The sequence below is a fragment of the Haematobia irritans genome, chromosome 3 (genome assembly GCF_050003625.1).
Source record: "Haematobia irritans isolate KBUSLIRL chromosome 3, ASM5000362v1, whole genome shotgun sequence".
NCBI lineage: Eukaryota > Metazoa > Arthropoda > Insecta > Diptera > Muscidae > Haematobia > Haematobia irritans.
In genome coordinates, this window is record NC_134399.1 from 210663698 (window position 1) to 210686661 (window position 22964).

General features: G+C 29.0%; 1 protein-coding gene across 5 annotated transcripts in view; it reads left to right on the forward strand.

The window, feature by feature from the left end:
* The window catches only part of NFAT (nuclear factor of activated T cells 3), a 218097-nt gene that overhangs the window by 177771 nt on the left and 17362 nt on the right, over positions 1-22964 (forward strand). For all 5 annotated transcript variants that reach the window (XM_075302602.1, XM_075302603.1, XM_075302604.1 and 2 more), the window contains 5 exons: positions 206-349; positions 7441-7723; positions 7873-8029; positions 8100-8326; positions 12782-13121. In XM_075302602.1, the coding sequence (XP_075158717.1) occupies positions 206-349; positions 7441-7723; positions 7873-8029; positions 8100-8326; positions 12782-13121 (1151 nt within the window). The remainder of the gene's footprint in view (positions 1-205; positions 350-7440; positions 7724-7872; positions 8030-8099; positions 8327-12781; positions 13122-22964) is intronic.

A 22964-nucleotide genomic window follows, 5' to 3' on the forward strand; every position in this document is an offset into this window, starting at 1 on the left:
TTTATTTTTTTCGTTTAGTTTTCTTTTATTTTTGTTATCTATGTTTTTCTTATAAATTTTTCATACAATTTCAATTTTCATATTCCATATTTTTGCATTTTCATAAAAATCAATATCCAATTAGCATACATATATTTCTTATATTTTACGTATCTGAATTTATTTTTGTAATATTTCTTTTCATTTTGAATTTTTTTTTTTACAGATTTATTGCCAGTAGTTCACGAGGCATTACGCGGGTGGCCCACAAACGCCAACCTGCAACACCGCCCAATAGTGTGGCCACATCCTCTAATGGCCGAGTACAATTGGAAATTGTGTCACAACCGGAACAACAGCATAGAGCCAGGTAGGCAAATGGGGACGAAAATTAAATAAGCATAATTAAATGTTCCATTTTCGGATATCCACTACATTTACCCTCTCAATTCCAAGTGATTATTTGGTATTCTCAATTCCACGGTTTTTCGAACTTTTCGGAAAAATTAATTGGTTCAAGTAAAAATTTAATTGATTTTGATCGAACAACTCTATTATTTCGAAAAACTCAATTATTTATTTTTTAACTGAGACAAAATGTCGCAAAATCTAACACTTCTTCCGTTAAATGAATTTTTGTGTAATTTTACAAGAGTTGAGTGTTTCTTTAGATTTGAGTCAAAAGTTTGTGAAATAATGGATAGTATGAAATTATTTATCCTCGAATATAATTTATTATTTTTATTTTTTTTTCTTTCATTTTTTAACCCTTTCACTAGCGAAATAAACCTAATGTTATAAACTTTAATTTTTATTCAGGGGCCAAATCACCGCAGTCGAAATCGAGTACTTCGTCTTCGTAATGTAGTTTACGCGGATCACCGCAGTCGTTATCGAATTGTTTCTACTCGAAGTTGAACACGATAGGTAGCATGCTATCGAAAACGATGTATGTAGTGATTTTTGAGCAGAAAAAAAGTAAACAAAAAGAAAAAAGTTGGTGAAAATGTAATTATTATTCCATTTTGGCAAAATACATTTAAGAAAATATATTACTTGCATTTAGGGAATCGGATCAAAGAAAGGAATGCTCAGTAGCCGCTTCAAAAAAAAACTTATTTTTTCAAGAACATATTTAAAAGCTTCTTTTGACATATGAAAACATCTTTTAAATCTATGGGTGTTAAAAACACAATTTACTCTTACTCTACTTCAGGCAATGCTAAAGGACTGCTTTTGTCACGAATATTTTTCCTTGGATTCATAATATATTTTAACACACAAAAACAATATAAATATCTCAGAAATAACATAATTTGATAACAAAACATTACTTTGAAATTCTACTCTCTTTCAATTTCTTATTACCACATGCTTACAGCAATGTAAAAAAAAGTAGTAGACAAAATAAATTACGATCGAATGCGGTGATCCAAAAATTTAATGCGATCGAAATGTTTCTCTATACGAAACAGAACTCGATGACGAATGCGGTGATTTGGCCCCTGTTTTTATTTGTACTAACAGCATGTAGAACAAACATTGTAAAATTAAGGATCTACCTCAATTACTTCAAGAGCTATATGAGTTTATTCTGAAAACTTGATTCTTGAATTGTGACCAAATGGCCTTACGAAAATAAACGTTATTTGGCCTATAATATCTTTTGAAGTGTGGGAAAAAATTCAAAAACGAACCTCCATATCAATTTACTAGAGACATACAGTGCAAAAATGGTCCCAAAATTTCGTATTTTTCGTTTATTGTTAAAGAAGTTCATAAAAACGCATTATGGTGCTCACCAATGTGGAAAATATTTGTAGATTAAAGCTTCTGCTTTAAAATAACATAGAGAAATAAGTCGAAGCTAACTGGGGAAATAGAGTTTGGTGTTGTTTTCGAATGTCCTCTTAAGTGGACATCGTTTGTCAAAGGGTTAATTGAAATTTAAAAATTTTTCAATTATTTTCTTAATTGACTTTTTTTTTAAATAAATAAAACATTTAAAATTTTTTGGATGAATAGTTTTTTTTTTTTTACCGGCAATGTATCCGTCACGGACAAAAATCAGATTTCACCATGACCTATACGTTTTTCAAGCGGTGTTACCTTTGTGCCACTAAATGACATACTTTTTACAATTATGTGCTACCTTTTTGTCATACTGTCCAACTTTTTGCACTATTTTAAAATGTAACATTTTTTTTTGTTGTACAATTGATCTCAAATACCATAAAGTTTACGAGTAAAATACAATATTAGCTAGGAATTTTCCATTTTTAATCATCATACGTTCACCGCCTAAAAATAGGCAAAGAAATTTTTCCATAATAGAGAAACCGAATTAATAACCCTAAATATTGTTTGATTACACAGAAAAATATTTTCCGATTCAATCACGAAATTAATTGAGCCAATCATTTTTTTTTTTAAATTGAAATGTCTTCAATCACGAAAATGGTAGTATCAATTGCAGTTTAAATTGGGCATAAAGGAATACGTATTAAAAAAACAAGTATAAACGGCCGTAAGTTCGGCCAGGCCGAATCTTATGTACCCTCCACCATGGATTGCGTAGAAACTTCTACGAAAGACTGTCACCCACAAATTTCAACTCACTCGGATGAAATTTGCTCCTCCAAGAGGCTCCAAAACCAAATCTCGGGATCGGGGGGCTATATATGATTATGGACTGATATGGACCACTTTTGGCATGGTTGTTAAAAATCATAACGTACCAAATATCAACCAGATCGGATGAATTTTGCTTCTCCAAAAGGCACCGGAGGTCAAATCTGGCGATCGGTTTATATGGGAGCTATATATAATGCTGATAGGAACCAATTCCTGCATGGTTGTTGGATACCATATACTAACATCACGTACCAAATTTCAACCGAATGGGAAGAATTTTGCTCTTCCAAGGTGCTCCGAAGGTCAAATCTGGGGATCGGTTTATATGGGGCCTATATATAATTATGGACCGATATCGACCAATTTTTGCATGGGTGTTTGAGGCCATATATTAACATCACGTACCAAATTTCAACTGAATCAGATGAATTTTGGTCTTCCAAGAGGCTCCGGAGGTCAAATCTGGTGATCGGTTTATATGGGGGCTATATATAATTATGGACCGATATGGACCAATTTTTGCATGGTCATTAGAGACCATATACTAACATCATGTACCAAATTTCAGCCGGATCGGATGAAATTTGTTTCTCTTAGAGGGTCTGCAAGCCAAATCGGGGGATCGGTTTATATGGGGGCTATATATAATTATGGACCGATGTGGACCAATTTTTGCATGGTTGTTAGAGACCATATACTAACACCATGTACCAAATTTCAGCCGGATCGGATGAAATTTGCTTCTCTTAGAGGCCTCGCAAGTCAAATTTGGAGGTCCGTTTATATGGGGGCTATACGTAAAAGTGGACCGATATGGCCCATTTGCAATACCATCCGACCTACATCAATACTATACAACCACTTGTGCCAAGTTTCAAGTCGATAGCTTGTTTCGTTCGGAAGTTAGCGTGATTTCAACAGACGGACGGACGGACGGACGGACATGCTCAGATCGACTCAGAATTTCACCACGACCCAGAATATATATACTTGATGGGGTCTTAAATAGAGCAATATTTCGATGTGTTACAAACGGAATGACAAAGTTAATATACCCCCCATCCTATGGTGGAAGGTATAAAAATTAATTGATTAATCAATTTAATTGTTTAATTGATTCAATAAAAAATCTAATCGATGTTGATTGCAAATTAATTTTTCAATTGTAAAAACGTAACTATTGTCAACCACTTTCTTCGCTAACTTAGTGTTATTCGTTTGATCAAATTGATTGATTGTTTCAAATAAATTATTAAACATTAAAAAATGTCAATAATTTTTTTATTGACTTATAACCATTTTCATATAGCTCCGTTAGGCTTTAACTGCCTGTTAACAGAAAAAACTTTAACTGAAATAATTTCATCAGTTAAGTTCCTAGCTGACATATGGAATATGATAGATATGTATACAGTGCGGCTTAAAAGTTCGTTAGTTAATGGAGCTTCATGAAAATGGGGGTTAGCCTTCCTAGTTTGAGTAAACATTTAATTGTATCAATTAATGTTTTAATTAAAAATTGACTTATTTTGTCTAGTTTATTAAAGTTTGATTAATAAGTTAATTGTATCAATTACTTTATGAATCAAAATGTTTTCAGCTTCAATCAACTTTTTAATTGGAAATATTTTGGTGAATTTTTTTCTGTGTAGTCAGCATCTAAATTGATTAATTGATCCAATTATTTTTTTTTTTTTGAAATTTATTCATTCACGAAAATAATAGTAACAATCAAATAATAAAAAATTTAATTGAATAATTGATTTTGTTCGAATTATTGTATTTATAATTATTTTTTCTTTGGATGATATATATTTTTTTCTTCTTGTAATTTTACGAGAGTTAATACTTTCTTATGAGATTTCCGATGGAATTGCTCTTTAGATTTGAGTCAAAATTTGTAGAATGAATGTTACACAAAAAATTAATTTTTGTTTTATAGTATTAATTAGAAATAAAAAAAATGATTAAATTAATAAATTTCTTCGGCACTTCGCACAAGTTTTTAGTTGGTTCAATTAAAAATATAATTGATGTTGGCCGCAAAGCTTTATTGCATTAGTACTTATTCCCTTTAGATGATAAAATTGTTTTGTAATTTTTCTTTGAATATGATTCAAAATTTAAGGGACCAATAAATAATACAATATTTCCGGACAAAATTATCAATTATTTTTTAATTAACAATATTTTCTTATTTAATTAAAATGTTAATTGCGATAATTATGATATTAATTGAAATCTTAAAAATGTTCAATGATTATTTTAACAGATTTTATTGTTATACCCTCCTAACACATCGAAATATTGGTCTAAGACCCCATAAAGTATATATATTCTGCGTCGTGGTGAAATTCTGAGTCGATCTAAGCATGTCCGTCCGTCCGTCTGTTGAAATCACGCTAAATTCCGAACGACACAAGCTATCGACTTGAAACTTGGCACAAGTTGTTGTTATTGATGTAGGTCGGATGGTATTACAAATGGGCCATATCGGTCCACTTTTACGTATAGCTCCCATATAAACGGACCCCCAAATTTGGCTTGCGAATCCTCTAAGAGAAGCAAATTTCATCCGATCTGTTTGAAATTTTGGTACATGGTGTTAGTATATGGTATCTAACAACCATGCAAAAATTGGTCCACATCGGTCCATAATTATATGTTGCCCCCATATAAACCGATTCCAGATTTGGCTTGCGAATCCTCTAAGAGAAGCAAATTTCATCTGATCTGGCTGAAATTTGGTACATGGTGTTAGTATATGGTCTCTAACAACCATGCAAAAATTGGTCCACATCGGTCCATAAATATATATAGCCCCCATATAAACCGATGCCCAGATTTGGCTTGCGGAACTTCTAAGAGAAGCAAATTTCATTCGATCCGGCTGAAATTTGGTACATGGTGTTAGTATATGGTCTCTAACAACCATGCAAAAATTGGTCCACATCGGTCCATAAATATATATAGCCCCCATATAAACCGATGCCCAGATTTGGCTTGCGGAACTTCTAAGAGAAGCAAATTTCATTCGATCCGGCTGAAATTTGGTACATGGTGTTAGTATATGGTCTCTAACAACCATGCAAAAATTGGTCCACATCGGTCCATAATTATATATAGCCCCCATATAAACCGATCCCCCGATTTGGCTTGTGGAGCCTCTAAGAGAAGCAAATTTCATTCGATCCGGCTGAAATTTGGTACATGGTGTTAGTATATGGTCTCTAACTACCATGCAAAAATTGGTCAACATTGGTCCATGATTATATATAGCCGCCATATAAACCGATCACCAGATTTGACCTCCGGAGCCTCTTGGAAGACCAAAATGCATCTGATTCAGTTCAAATTTGGTACGTGGTGTTAATATATGGCCTCAAACACCCATGCAAAAATTGGTCGAAATCGGTCCATAATTATATATAGGCCCCATATAAACCGATCCCCAGATTTGACCTCCGGAGCTCCTTGGAAGAGCAAAATTCATCCGATTCGGTTGAAATTTGGTACGTGATGTTAGTATATTGTATCCAACAACAATGCAGGAATTGGTTCATATCAGTCCATAATTATATATAGCCCCCATATAAACCGATCCCTAGCTTTGACCTCCGGTGCCTTATGGAGAAGCAAAATTCATCCGATCTGGTTGAAATTTAGTACGTGGTGGTAGTATATGATATTTAACAACCATGCCAAAAGTGGTCCATATCAGTCCATAATCATATATAGCCCCCATATAAACCGATCCAGAGATTTCGTTTTGGAGCCTCTTGGAGGAGCAAATTTCATCCGAGTCAATTGAAATTTGTTTCATTGTACTTGCCTTATCACAATGGACTGAATAGTCTAAGTGAGCCTGAATCTTAATCGGGCTGCCACTTTAACCTTAACCTATATTACTTACCTATACATAACATTTTTGTTTAATACCACGTATGGACTAACTCACAATTTAGAAAATGATGTTAAGAAGTTTTAAGATACCACAACCCAAGTAATTCGATTGTGGATGACATTCTTTCGTAGAAGTTTCTACGCAATCCATGGTGAAGGGTACATAAGATTCGGCCTGGCCGAACTTACGGCCGTATATACTCACCATTTTTGGTACACCTATTTATGGTCTTAAAATACCTCTAGATTTCCAATTTTAGGCAAATTGGATAAAAACTACGGATTTTAGAATCCCAAGCAGTAAATTCGGGAGATCTCTCTATATGGGGGCTATACCAAAACATGGACCGATACTCACCATTTTTGGTACACCTCCTTATGGTCCTAAAATACCTCTAGATTTTCAATATCAGGCAAATTTGTTAAAAACTAAGGTTTCTATAGGCCCCAGACCCCAAATCGGGAGGTCGGTTTATATGGGGACTATATCAAAACCTGGACCGATATAGCCCATCTTCGAACTTGACCTGCCTGCAGACAAAAGACGAGTTTGTGCAAAATTTCAGCACGATTGGTTCATTATTGAAGACTGTAGCGTGGTTACAACAGACAGACATGGTTATATCGTTTTATCAATTAAAAAAAATATTTAAAGTCAATTAAAAAATGTATTGATCCAATTAAAAAAATAATTGATACTATACATTTTTATGATTGATTTTTGTTTCAATTAAAAAATGTATTCAATCAATTAAAATTTTAATTGAATAATTTTGAAAACTCATTTAAAATTTTAATTGGAAATTTTCGTGAAATTTTTTCTGTGTATTTTCCGAATGCTGTTTTCAAAATGCAAAACTCTTGGTACACAAGATATAATTAAAAAAAGTTAATCTTAGTTGTCCGTTTATCTTTTTTTTGCAGATATCAAACTGAAGGAAGCCGTGGCGCTGTCAAGGATCGTAGTGGTAATGGTTTTCCCATTGTTCGTTTGGGTGGATACAATAAACCAACCACGCTACAAGTATTCATTGGTACTGATATAGGTCGAGTAGCTCCTCATATGTTCTATCAGGCATGTAAAGTCGCCGGCAAGAATTCTACACAATGCAATGAAAAGAAGGTGGATGGTACAGTGGTCATTGAGATAGATTTTAAACCAGAGCAAGATATGACTATAACCTGTGATTGCGTTGGCATATTGAAGGTACATAAATTGTAAAATAATAAATTTAAATTAGCAATTTTAGGTGAAAAATGTAAATTAAAAAATGAAAGCTCTATTACAAATCTGATTTTTTAAAGATTTTTATTTTATTTCTAGTTAATTAAATCCTACTTTTTTTCTTTTCCTAGGAACGCAATGTTGATGTTGAACATCGTTTCCCCGAACATCTTGCCCAAAAGAATAAAAAGAAATCAACTCGCTGCCGTATGGTATTTCGTACCCAATTAACCCATGATGATGGCACTGTCGAAACATTACAAGTCTGTTCAAATCCCATTATATGTAGTGAGTATTCACGGTAATTCCATCGTTGTAATTTGGTTTTACTAATGCAATTTTTTTACGTCTATTTTAGCCCAACCACCAGGTGTTCCAGAGATATGTAAGAAATCTCTTAACTCTTGCCCAGTCGATGGTGGTCTCGAATTATTTATAATTGGCAAAAATTTCCTTAAGGATACCCATGTTATATTTCAAGAGACTTATGAGACCAATATGCCAGCGGGCGATGATACGAGTGCTGCCATAATTGGAGCACTGTGGGAACAAACTGTTATACCGGATAAGGAATATCTACAACAAGTAGGTTGCTTTTCTATTTATAAATATCATAGTGTATAATCTTGATAATTAATACGGGCAGTGCTTAGGGAAATATAGCAATGTTTTCGATCCTTGTGATATGACGAACCCTAGTCCTTAATTTTTAACGCTGGCAGCTGTCGATTTTCCCATCGTTTTTCAATTAAATAAATATTCTATAAATTATACGAGTTTATTAGACAAAATTACGATAGGAATTTTTATTATACACTTTTTGAGAACAAAGTACCATATATCAAAAGCTACACAATCCTAGCTATAAATATTTCATCGCAGGCTAAAGCGAATTTCCATAGCCTTCATATCCTCCAGCTGGCTTTGATAGCAGGCTAATACCTCATTGACATTACACTTCCTAACGTCACTTTAACTAGATTTCAACTGTCATTTGCCTTATAAAAAGGCAAATCCACTTTTAGTAGATTTGGAGCCTAATGTGAATGAGATATAATATAAAAAAGAAATAAATATTTTTAAACTGTTCGAATATTCGAGCTTTTGCAATTTTTATTTGCTTATATATTTCAAAGCCCTAAGAGACCGATTTATCAAATTGCGATAAACTCCTCTAATTTGGCAAATGTGAGAAAATTATATTTGGGAAAAATTAATGTTTTTTGACAAATTCAATATTTTCTATTTATAAAGCTTTCATTTTATTATAATATTGAAAAGTTAGGCTTTTTGACTGTCTAAAACTCGTATGCCTCTAACTCCTCTAATTTTGCAAATATGAGAAAATTATATTTGGGAAAAATTTATGTTTTTGACAAATTCAATATTTTCTATTTATAAAGCTTTCATTTTATTATAATATTGAAAAGTTAGGCTTTTTGACTGTCTAAAACTCGTATGATATGCCCATATTCATAATAATTTACTGACAGTTTATCGTATAAACGAATATCTTTCAATCGCCATTTGCTGTTCCAGTATTCCAATGAGTAACCCACTATTATGTACTCTGGTCCCCTTTTTTGGAACATGCATTTATAACGTGCATTCGGGAGCCACCGTGGTACAATGGTTAGCATGCCCGCCTTGCATACACAAGGTCGTGAGTTCGATTCCTGCTTCGACCGAACACCAAAAAGTTTTTCAGCGGTGGATTATCCCAAATCAGTAATGCTGGTGACATTTCTGAGGATTTCAAAGCTTCTCTAAATGGTTTCACTGTAATGTGGCACGCCGTTCGGGCTCGGCTATAAAAAGGAGGTCCTTTGTCATTGAGCTTAACATGGAATCGGGCAGCACTCAGTGATAAGAGAGAAGTTCACCAATGTGGTATCACAATGGACTGAATAGTCTAAGTGATCCTGATACATCGGGCTGCCACCTAACCTAACTCTACGGGGTTTTGACTTCCTGTCCCTGAATTCCACATACGACTGGCGTCAGCACAGATAATTCAGAACCCAACGCTTAGTTCCTGCCGGAAGTGACGTATTCACGATGTCGTCGAATAGTGTGGCATGGTTGACCGTATCGAATGCCTTCGATAGGTCAAGCGCGATGACCGTTCTGTGACACGGCTTGGGCTGATTGAGTGCATATTGATGTGTGCTGAAATGGCATGCAAGGCTGTCGTCGTGCTATGTACCTTTTTGTAAAATTTTTTCATTTTTTCAGTTGAGGTGAAAGTCATTTATTTTATTTTTTTTTGACAAATCACGATTTTTAGACTTCGTGAAATAAAGTTAATTTTCCCAAAATGTTTAATTTTGTTTAACAGGAAGATACGATTTTGTTTAACGAACATACACAGAAAAAAATCGCCCCAAAATATTTCCAATTAAAATTTTAATTGAATTTTCAAACAAAATCGATCATATAATTGACTCAACAAATTTTTTAGTTAAAATAAAAATCAGTCACACAAATTATTTATTTATTTTTATTTTCATCATGTAATTTGAATTAATAGTATCAATTAGTTTGTTATTTGGATCAATTATTTTTTGAATAGACTTTGGTGATGGATACTATCATTTCTGTGATTGAAGACATTTCTATTAATTAATTAATAATCGAATCAATTAATTTCGTGATTGAATTAAAAAATTATTGTTTTGTGTCTACTACAAAGTTTAAAGATCATGAAACAAGTTTCTTGCCAGTATACGTTCCGTCTCCAATAATGCTATAGCTATTACACATTTTAGTTGTATTATCATAACTCTCTACACATACATTTTTTTTTTTTGATTTCAATCACGAAAATCGCGGATTCAATCATTTTTTTAATTGAAATGTCTTCAATCACGAAAATGATAGTATCAATCACCCATTTTGATTGAAAACCAACACGATTTTCAATTAAAAATTTAATTGACTTTTGTCATAGAATCAATTAATTGTGTGATTGAATCAATTAAAAACGTGATTGATTCTTAACATAAAATTCAATCACAGTTTTAATTGAATCAATTAAAATTTTAATTAATTTCGCGACAAAAATTAATCAACTAGTTGATTCATTCAATTAAATAATTAATTGAAATTGAAATTTCAATCAAATTTATATATTACGACCCCAAAATCGTATTTAGTTTTATTTGAAATAAAAGAAAATATGTGTTTCTTATAAAACATATTTAATATTTTATTATTTTTTTAATTATGCAATAGACAACTAAATTTGGTTCTTGTCATTTGTGTTTTGTTCTAACATAACTTACAAATACAATTACTATCAATAATAACTATAGGGTGAAAAAATAAATTATATAAATTTCCTTATAATAACCATGTCAGCATGTTCCTTCTAATATGTAGATGCACCTAGATTCCAATAAATCAGCAGCCTGTAAGCTAAATTAGTTTTTCTGAAAGTAAACAGAATAATTCGAATTTAATTTTGTTTAATTAAAAGTTAATTTTGTTAAACATTATCTGCATAGAATATCAAGTTCAATTCTTAGTTCCAAGTTGCAGATTTATAATCTTCTTTTGCATTTGTATTCTTTTAGCATAAAAAGGTGTATTAAGGAGCTCGGTAATTTAATTTTAGTAACAATTCCTTTCCAAAATTTCCACACATTGAAATCGTCTATTAAAATTTTAACCAATCAAAGACAAAAATAATGGGAAAGCAATATAATATTTGGTATTATATTGATGATACTTTGCAAATTCTGGAAATAGAAAAAAAAATATAAATGGAAAATACATGTTTTTATTATTTTCGGATATTTGTAATTTTTTTAAATCCAAAAGAAAGAACTTTTCTACCATTACATAATTCAGCTCATTAAATTATATATCAGATATTTTGCTCTCTACTTGGGTTCAAACTGAAAAAGGCAGGTAAAACAAAAATGCAATTTAATGCCAACGCTACTTCGCAACTTCAAGGTGAATCTTCAAACAAACCCATACCGCACTTGGTTTTAAGAAAACTAGGAGTGAAAGAAATTTATAATTTTAAAAGATCAATACGGTGCCCACTTTTTTATTGCAAACATATTCTTATATATTTGATAAAATGAAGGAGGTGATGGGATTGATGGGTCACGAAATAAAATTGGTCACTAAAAGAAATGAATAAAAAATATATTATTTTAGTCCGTTTAATGTAAATAGGCTTCAATGGAAAACAGTATTCACATTTCACAATTTCTTACCTTCAATAAACGTTTGTTTGTTTTCCATTTTTACAATACCACAAAACACAAACACAGGTAATTTCAAATGGGTTCTCTCATATATTTTTTCAAACCTTTACCACGTGGCCATTTGTTGTTGCACACTTTGTTTATTTCAACCCTTTGCTATGATTTGTTGTTGCGTTCAAAATATTTATGCACACATTTTGAATGCAGCAGACAGAACGTCGCCAATCATGTTTTCAATTTACGTGAAAAACAAAAACCCAACCGTTCGTTACGAGTTACTTCCACAGACTGATCTCTCCATCATACATTGTTGAATAAATACCCATTCTCTTGTTTTCTTTTCGCTCTTTCCATTGCTCAAAATTATTCAATTTCAATCACAAAGGTGATTGGATCAATCACATGTGTAATTTGAAACGGAAAAAATTTCAATCACGTTTGTAATTGAAAATTATTTCCGAATTGATTAACAAATTGATTGAATCAATTAATATTTTAATTGGAAACGTAACAAAAATCAATCATTTTTTTAATTGGTTTTTATTCGGATTTGATTAAATAATTAATTTTATCAATTAACATATTAATTGAATCCGTTTCCAAATTCAAATAAGTGTTTAATTGAAACAATTTTGGTGATAATTTTTTGTGTGTAGGTGATATAAAAATATTAAACTCTCCATAGATTAACTCAATTATTTAACATTAAAGTATTACTAATAATCTTCTTTATTTTAAATAACTCTAAACTAATTTCTCAATATTTTTTTCATCGTGTCTATTTTCATATTCAACTATATTCAACTTTTATGTGGCCTAGACTCATTTAATTTGTACTGTTCCACCGTATATACATCAGAATATAATGAAACCAGTTAGCGTACAATTGGCGATTGTATCGAGTGGTAAAAAAAGTGAATCCCATACATTTGTCTATACGCCAAAGGGCACCTATACACCATTGGCAGCGGCCACAACACTATGTGCGACACATCAGCAACAGATGCATAATCACAGCAGCAGTAGCAGTGGCAGTACGAATAATGCTAATAACACCAACGGACCCGTTATTGGCGTTGCAATCGGTGGTGGTGGTAGTAGTGGTGGGGGAGGAGTAAATAGCAACAGTAATTCCAGTGGTAGCTTATCATCAACTCAAGGTATTTCAATTTGTTTATATTTTACTTTGTCATTCCGTCCCTCCGTTTGATCATGGATCGCATAGGACGATGTGCGAAATGTTTATATTATTCATATTGTTTTACGATATTCATTATTTATTTATTTATTTTTTTTTATTTTGCGAAAATTGTATACCATATTAAATATTTTGTATTCATATGAGGGCTACTGTTCTATTGTTGCCTTTTGTTGTAATTGGAAGTGAATAGGAAAGTGAATATAAAATTTAAATTTTGTGAAACACGTTATTGTTCTAATACAAAGAAATTGGTTTGCAAATTAACAAGAAAGGTTAGACGTGTTCTAAAACTTTTTGATTCAATTTTAGTTTTTGCAAATTTCCTGGTGTATAATTATAGAATTGTTTAAAACACTACAAGTTTTATATAATTTAGCAAAGTTATGGTTACATCAAAAATCCATATCTTCAATATTAGGTAAAAAAAAGAAATCTAATCGTGCCTAAAAGTATGCTTCAATATGTAAGAAAATAAATCAAATAACAAAATGAATATAATTTTACATGACCCTGAAAGTATGCTTTTTCTTTTTTAAATTGGAAATAAATTGAGATATGGTTAGGTTAGGTTAGGTGGCAGCCCGATGTATCAGGCTCACTTAGACTATCAGTCCATTGTGATACCACAGTGGTGAACTTCTCTCTTATCACTTAGTGCTGCCCGATGCCATGTTAAGCTCAATGAAAAGGGACCTCCTTTTTATAGCCGAGTCCGAACGGCGTTCCACATTACAGTGAAACCGCTTAGAGAAGCTTTGAAACCCTCAGAAATGTCACCAGCATTACTGAGGTGGGATAATCAACCGCTGAAAAACTTTTTGGTGTTCGGTCGTAGCGGGAATCGAACCCACGACCTTGTGCATGCAAGGCGGGCATGTTAACCATTCTACCACGGTGGCTCCCCAGAACCTGTACAGTACTACTGTGTGTGAACTAGAATGGAATGACCACTGTAACACAGGTTTTCCATTGACGAAGTAAATTTACCCTGGAAGAAAGGCTTGAACTCATTTCAAAGACATGACCTGGGAGAACTTAGACTATACAGGTTCTCATGAACCAGTCTGGGACAAACTCTTGGGATCCATTTTTTTTAGCCCAAATGAATCCAGAGAGTATAGAAATCAATAAATTATATGAAAATGTAAAAATTGTCACAAACTGGAGCAGTATGCAGCAATTTTCCGTTGGATCGCTATTTGGACTGAATAAGTAAATAGCTACTCAGTCTATTGTGATACTACAGGTGGTGAACTTCTCACGTACTAATGAGAGCTACGCGATTCTATATTTAGCTGAATGACAAGGAACCTCCTTCTTACAGCAGAAGAGAAACTATGAAATACACAGGAATTACTTAAAGAGATAAACTATCGTTGAAAAACTTTTTTAGTACTCGATAGAAACGGGAATCTAGCGTTGAGAATACCTCTATGTTAACAATGGTGTAAGTAGGACGTGTTAGATGTTACTATGAATTCTAGCTATGCTTGGCCCAGCTTGAAACCGGGCACACATCAAGGCGAATATTGACATGGGTGTATATAGCCCCTTATGAGATAGCGAAACTTACATCCTATTTTCAACCTATCCTAATCAAATTCAAGAGTTTATTTTTTAAGTGCCTATGCAGTACTTTAATTTTGTAAAATGCTTATGAAAGTTTTTCTCATATGGTAAAAAAATACGATTTTTAAAAAAAGTAAACATTTAAAATGCCCGTTCGACAATATATCGTTCGTAAAACCGAGCTTCGACTGTATTTAGAATTTCAGGTGGGTTTGATGAAACATACTATCGATCGATTCAAATGGTAGGCTTTCCGAAATTAAAATTAAAGTTTTTTTCGTAGGGAGACTACACCAGAATTTGAATTTATAAGAACTATTTTTTCGAGTATGAGCTCGAGAAGTAAAATCGAGAAATTTGATGGGAAGTTAAATCTGGACATCGGTATATTTGGGGATTATGGACCATACCTCTAGGTTTCCAATTCCAGGACAATTGAATACAATCGGATAAAAATTGAGGTGTCTAGATGCTCAAACTTGAAATCGGGAGACTGATATATAGTAAATTTGGGACAGCTCTTTACGAACTTAAAATACCTCAAGATTTCCAATTTCAAGCAAACCGCACCCATGCTCTCAAGAAGTAAAATCGGAAGATCGGTCTTTATGAAGGCTATTTTAAAATATGGGCCGCTATATACCAAATTTGGGACAGCTCTTTACGAACTGAAAATACTTCTAGAAAAAAGGTAGATTTTATAGAAACAAAATTTTGAGAAAATTTTCTATAGAAATAAAATTTTGACAAAATTTTCTATAGAAATAAAATTTTGAGAACATTTTCTATAGAAATAAAATTTTGAGAAAATTTTCTATAGAAATAAAATTTTGAGAAAATTTTCTATAGAAATAAAATTTTGACAAAATTTTCTATAGAAATAAAATTGTGACAAAATTTTCTATAGAAATAAAATTGTGACAAAATTTTCTATAGAAAGAAAATTTTGACATAATTGTCTATAGAAATAAAATTTAGACATAATTGTCTATAGAAATAAAATTTTGACAAAATTTTCTAAAGGAACAAAATTTTGACAACATTTTCTAAAGAAATAACATTTTGACAAAATTTTCTATAGAAATGAAATGTTGACAAAATTTTCTATAGAAATAAAATTTTGACATTTTCTATAGAAATAAAATTGTGACAAAATTTTCTACAGAAATAAAATTTTGACAAAATTTTCTATAGAAATAAAATTTTGACAAAATTTTCTATAGAAATAAAATTTAGACATAATTGTCTATAGAAATAAAATTTTGACAAAATTTTCTAAAGAAACAAAATTTTGACAACATTTTCTAAAGAAATAACATTTTGACAAAATTTTCTATAGAAATGAAATGTTGACAAAATTTTCTATAGAAATAAAATTTTGACAAAATTTTCTATAGAAATAAAATTTTGACAACATTTTCTATAGAAATAAAATTGTGACAAAATTTTCTACAGAAATAAAATTTTGACAAAATTTTCTATAGAAATAAAATTTAGACATAATTGTCTATAGAAATAAAATTTTGACAAAATTTTCTAAAGAAACAAAATTTTGACAACATTTCCTAAAGAAATAACATTTTGACAAAATTTTCTATAGAAATGAAATGTTGACAAAATTTTCTATAGAAATAAAATTTTGACAAAATTTTCTAAAGAAATAATATTTTGACAAAATTTTCTATAGAAATAAAATTTTGACAAAATTTTCTATTGAAATAAAATTGTGACAAAATTTTCTATAGAAATAAAATTTTGACAAAATTTTCTAAAGAAATAACATTTTGACAAAATTTTCTATAGAAATGAAATGTTGACAAAATTTTCTATAGAAATAAAATTTTCTATAGAAATAAAATTTAGACATAATTGTCTATAGAAATAAAATTTTGACAAAATCTTGTATAGAAATAACATTTTCACAACATTTTCTATACAAATAAAATTTTGACAACATTTTCTATAGAAATAATATTTTGGCAAAATTTTCTACAGAAATAAAATTTTCACAAAATTTTCTATACAAATAAAATTTTGACAAAATTTTCTATAGAAATAAAATTGTGACAAAATTTTCTATAGAAAAAAAAATTTGACAACATTTTCTATAGAAATAAAATTGTGACAAAATTTTCTATAGAAATAAAATGTTGACAAAATTTTCTATAGAAATAAAATTTTCACAAAATTTCTATAGAAATAAAATTTTTACAAAATTTTCTATAGAAATAAAATTTTTACAAAATTTTCTATACAAATAAAATTTTGACAAAATTTTCTATAGAAATAAAATTTTGACAAAATTTTCTATAGAAATAAAATTTTGACATCATTTTCTATAGAAATAAAATTGTGACAAAATTTTCTATAGAAATAAAATTTTCACAAAATTTTCTATAGAAATAAAATTTTCACAAAATTTTCTATAGGAATAAAATTTTGACAAAATTTTCTATAGAAATAAAATGTTGACAAAATTTTCTATACAAATAAAATTGTGACAAAATTTTCTATAGAAATAAAATTTTGACAAAATTTTCTATAAAAATAAAATTGTGACAAAATTTTCTATAGAAATAAAATTTTGACAACATTTTCTATAGAAATAAAATTGTGACAAAATTTTCTATAGAAATAAAATTTTGACAAAATTTTCTATAGAAATAAAATTTTGACAAAATTTTCTATAGAAATAAAATTTTGACAAAATTTTCTATAGAAATAAAATTTTGACAAAATTTTCTATAGAAATAAAATTTTGACAAAATTTTCTATGGAAATAAAATGTTGACAAAATTTTCTATAGAAATAACATTTTGACAAAATTTTCTAAAGAAATAAAATTTTGACAAAATTTTCTATAGAAATAAAATTTTGACAAAATTTTCTATAGAAATAAAATTTTGACAAAATTTTCTATAGAAATAAAATTTTGACAAAATAAGATTTTTGTGTGGGTCTTTTCTCCAAATTCTGGTAAATTATTTTTGGCCCGAGTTCAAAGAGCATTATTGCCAATGACATGGTTGTTGTTGTAACAGATTTTAATGTAATGTCATCCATTTCGTTTGGTGCGCCCAGAGTGAGTCGGTGGTAAGTCGTCACCAAAAGGTGACGAGTGTCATGTGGCCCTTGGTTACAGATGGGAAATACGTCAGCTACGCTGCTATCAATCACTGATAGGTAGGAATTGAGGCGGCTACACTTGCCTGATCTTAATTGGGCTAAAACCACGCTAGTCTGCCGTGGGCGGTGGCGGACTCCGAGAACAGGATTAAACTTGTAGTTTCTCACCGCTTCAGCTACAGTATCCTCATGAATCCTGTGCAAACCTGTCTGATATGCTGCCTGATCTAGAGGCTCACTTTTGTAACGCTGGATCTCGGGCTCTAGAAGGTGCAGATCAAACCTGCCAATGGCCAATGGCATGGTGCTATTGGGTGTTGCAAACATATTCCCTAACTATAATACCCTGATCAACAGAGCGATGCAGGGTATAACATTTTTTAAAGAGATGTCATTTAGAAAAGAAATGAAAATGATATTCGAAAAAATACATTAATTAATTTCAATTAGACCAATTAAATTAAAATTAATACAACTCCATATAAATCGATTACAGAATTTGAGACGAACGATTTAGAAAGTCAAGCGAATTTCGTTCTAGTATATTTGGGTCTCCATCAGTCCTTAAGGGTAGTGTTCGTATCGTCAGCGATGTGATAAAAAACTTGCTTAGAAATTTTATTTTTAATACAACTATTTTTTTTTTTGTCAAAAAATTATTTAAAACTTTTTTTAAGAATTAGAAATTTATTTAATTTAGTATATAAAAAAATGAATACAGGGTTCCGCATAAATTTATTATATAAGCTATGAACAAAAAAGTGCAATATTTTTTGTATAGGTTATCTCCATGGAAAAAAATCTGCATATATCTTGCATGTCGCCAGTAATCAATTAAATTCTAATAAAATAATCAAACCAACTCTGATGAAATTTAGTTTAAGTTTATGATTAATGTGAGTGCTATGATGGATGTATATATGTATGAGTGGTTGGATGATTGATAGATGGATAGATGATAATGCTCTAGAAACAGAGTTATCTTGGTTAATGCCTTGAAAGAAACCCCAATCGGCTTTTTATAATTTTTAGGACCTATTTAAAAATTATTCAACAACAAATTGGATTTAAAAATTCAATCAACAAATTTTCTTTCATCAAAAACAACTTTAAGCAAAATGCAGACAGTCTCACAACAAATTTCAAGAAATTCAAACATATGTTTTCAAAATATTGCAAGAAACTTCGGATGAAAGAAGACACCTTTAAAATAAAATGAAATTCTATACAGATCTTATATGACAAAAAAGACTGCTATTAGACAAAATAAGATGTCATCGTAGGATTATATTTATGACGACTTCACAACGAAAAACAAAAAATCAACAAATTTGGATATCTTAAAATTCAAATAGGAAAAAAACAAACAAACAAAATGGATTTTTTTTCTCTTTCACAAAACAACATTAATCTCAAAATGATATTTTTGCTTTTATTTCCCTTCTCTTAGCAAATTTAGGTACGTGATACATACTTTATAGAAAAAACAAAACTCTATAGCAAAAAAATAACAATATTTGAAAACGAACTAAAGAATTTAGAATTTAACCGCACAACACTATCAACCGTATATTGAATGAAACTGAACATACGTAATTTTGTTGCTAGCGAAAAGAAAGAAACAAAAAAACATTAAATACAAATGCCAAGAAGCAAAATTAAAGCAGATATGGATACCACCACAGAGAGAAATTATGGAGAACATGGAATATGAATATCTAAAAAGTTTAGATTAAAATTCCTTATGAAACTTAAGGATCATGCTACCAATCATCCTAAATGTCATCATCAAAACTTCTACTTCCCACCCCCTGTTGCTGTTGCCCTTTACTACTGGATCATCATTTTCTCAACCATCCTGTAGCCCTGCAGGAGCAGCCGTTTCAACTGTACATTAGGGTATTGGTTATGAAAAATAACAAAACCAAAAAAAAAAAAAATGAACATTTCATTTTAACTTTTTTAAAATAAGTTTTATTTTCATTTACCTTAAGACTCCACTACCTTTACACAGTTATGCCATATATAGACTTTTTAAATTTAGAAACATGAATCAGAAAACTGCAAATTATTTTCAATATGAAGTTATGAAAAAATAATTGTATAATGTTAAAAATATTTTAGCCTTTTAATGACAAAATTCGCCTGGGAAGCGAATTTAAAAAAAAAAAAAACAATGCTTTACTTAAAATAATACATTGAAACAAAAACATGTTTATTACATATACTGAAGATAAATTTGAAGATCACATATATTTTAAAATATCATAATTAATTTCTTCGTCTCATAGGTTATTCTTTTTGCTTTATTCTAGGCCCAAATATTATTCTTTTTATTTTGGCATTAAAAAATTAATACAGTTTCAATATCGAATTCTAATTTCAAAACTAATTAATTCATTAATCAATTTGAAGTTTAAATTTTGGCCTATGGTTCGTATGATTTATATTAATTAAAGTTCAATTAGGCGTATGAACAACGTTTTTTTTTTTTTTTTGTTACTTATACGGTATTTTTATTGGGAGAATATTAAACATTGTTCTGAATATTATTAAATTATTACTTTAATTTTAAAATTACTACGAATTTTAAACTAAAAAATGGTTTTTGACAAATATTTTCCTAAAGAGATTGAATGTAAAGTAGCTCGATGTTCCACACAAGTTAACGCAATAAATTTTTTGAACCGAATTTCAATCTTATGAACAAATCTAACGAAAACGGCCATGTTCAATTTTTTGAGTCGGGTGAAATCGGTGGCTAAGCCCAGTGATGACAGTATTTGTCTCATTCTTATTCACAGATTATGACACTTTCATCCCCAAAAATTCCCAATTGCAATTAAAATTCCTCATAAAAATCTCGAATAAATTGTTGATTAATTTTTATTAAAAAAAAAATTTCAAAATTTTATTTCTATAGAAAATTTTGTCAAAATTTTATTTCAATAGAAAATTTTATCAAAATTTTATTTCTATAGAAAATTTTGTCAAAATTTTATTTCTATAGAAAATTTTGTCAAAATTGTATTTCTATAGAAAATTTTGTCAAAATTTTATTTCTATAGAAAATTTTGTCAAAATTTTATTTCTATAGATAATTTTGTCAAAATTTTATTTCTATAGAAAATTTTGTCAAAATTTTATTTCTATAGAAAATTTTGTCAAAATTTTATTTCTACAATTTTTTTAAATTTTATGTCTATAGAAAATTTTATTTCTATCGCAATTTGATTTCTATTGACAATTTTGTCAAAATTTTATTTTTTTTTGTCACAACTTTATTTCTATAGAAAATGTTGTCAAAATTTTATTTCTATAGAAAATTTTGTCAAAATTTTGTATCTATAGAAAATTTTGTCAAAATTTTATTTCTATAGAAAATTTCTGTAGAAAATTTTGTCAAAATTTTATTTCTATAGAAAATTTTGTCAAAATTTTATATCTATAAAAATTTTATTTATATCGCAATTTTATTTCAAAATTTTATTTCTATAGAAAATTTTGTCAAAATTTTATTTCTATAGAAAATTTTGTCAAAATTTTATTTCTATAATTTTTTTTTTAAATTTTATTTCTATAGAAAACTTTATTTCTATCGCAATTTTATTTCTATAGACAGTTTTGTCAAAATTGTATTTTTATAGACAATTTTCTCAAAATTTTATTACTATAGAAAATTTTTGTCAAAAATTTTGTATCTATAGAAAATTTTGTCAAAATTTTATTTCTATCGAAAATTTTGTCAAAATTTTATTTCTATAGAAAATTTTTTCAAAATTTTATTTCTATAGAAAATTTTGTCAAAATTTTATTTTTATAGAAAATTTTGTCAAAATTTTATTTCTATAGAAAATTTGTCAAAATTTTATTTCTTTAGGAAATTTTGTCAAAATTTTATTTCTATAGGAAATTTTGTCAAAATTTTATTTCTATAGAAAATTTTGTGAAAATTGTATTTCTATAGAAAATTTTGTCAAAATTTTATTTCTATAGACAATTTTGTCAAAATTGTATTTCTATAGAAAATTTTGTCTAAATTTTATTTTTATAGAAAATTTTATTTCTATAGAAAATTTTGTGAAAATTCTATTTCTATAGAAAATTTTTTCAAAATTTTATTTCCATAAAAAAAATTTTCAAACTTTTATTTCTACAGAAAAATTTGTCAAAATTTTATGTCTATAGAAAATTTTGTCAAATTTTTATTTCTATAGAAAATTTTGTCAAAATTTTATTTCTATAGAAAATTCTGTTAAAATTTTATTTCAATAGAAATTTTTGTCTATGGTTTGTTTCTATTTTTTTAATTTTGTCAAAAATTTTGTATCTATAGAAAATTTTGTCAAAATTTTATTTCTATAGAAAATTTTGTCAAAATTTTATATCTATGTATAAAAATTTTATTTCTATCGCAGTTTTATTTCAAAATAAAAAAAAAACAGAAAATTTTTTCAACATTTTATTTCTATATTTTTTTTTTCATTGTATTTCTATAGAAAATTTTATTTCTATCGCAATTTTATTCCTATAGACAATTTTGTCAAAATTTTATTTTTATAGAAAATTTTGTCAAAATTTTATTTCTATAGAAAATTTTGTCAAAATTTTATTTCTATAGAAAATTTTGTCAAAATTTTATTTCTATAGAAAATTTTGTCAAAATTTTATTTCTATAATTTTTTTTTTATTTCTATAGAAAATTGTATTTCTATCGCAATTTTATTTCTATTGACATATGTGCCAAAATTTTATTTTTTTTTGTCAAAATTTTGTCAATATTTTATTTCTATAGAAAATTTCTGTAGAAAATTTTGTCAAAATTTTATATCTATAAAAATTTTATTTCTATCGCAATTTTATTTCAAAATTTTATTTCTATAGAAAATTTTGTCAAAATTTTATTTCTATAATTTTTTTTTTAAATTTTATTTCTATAGAAAATTTTATTTCTATCGCAATTTTATTTCTATAGAAAATTTTTGCCAAAATTTTATTTCTATAGAAAATTTTGTCAAAATTTTATTTGTCAAAATTTTATTTCTATAGAAAATTTTGTCAAAAATGTATTTCTTTAGAAAATTTTACCAAAATGTTATTTCTGTAG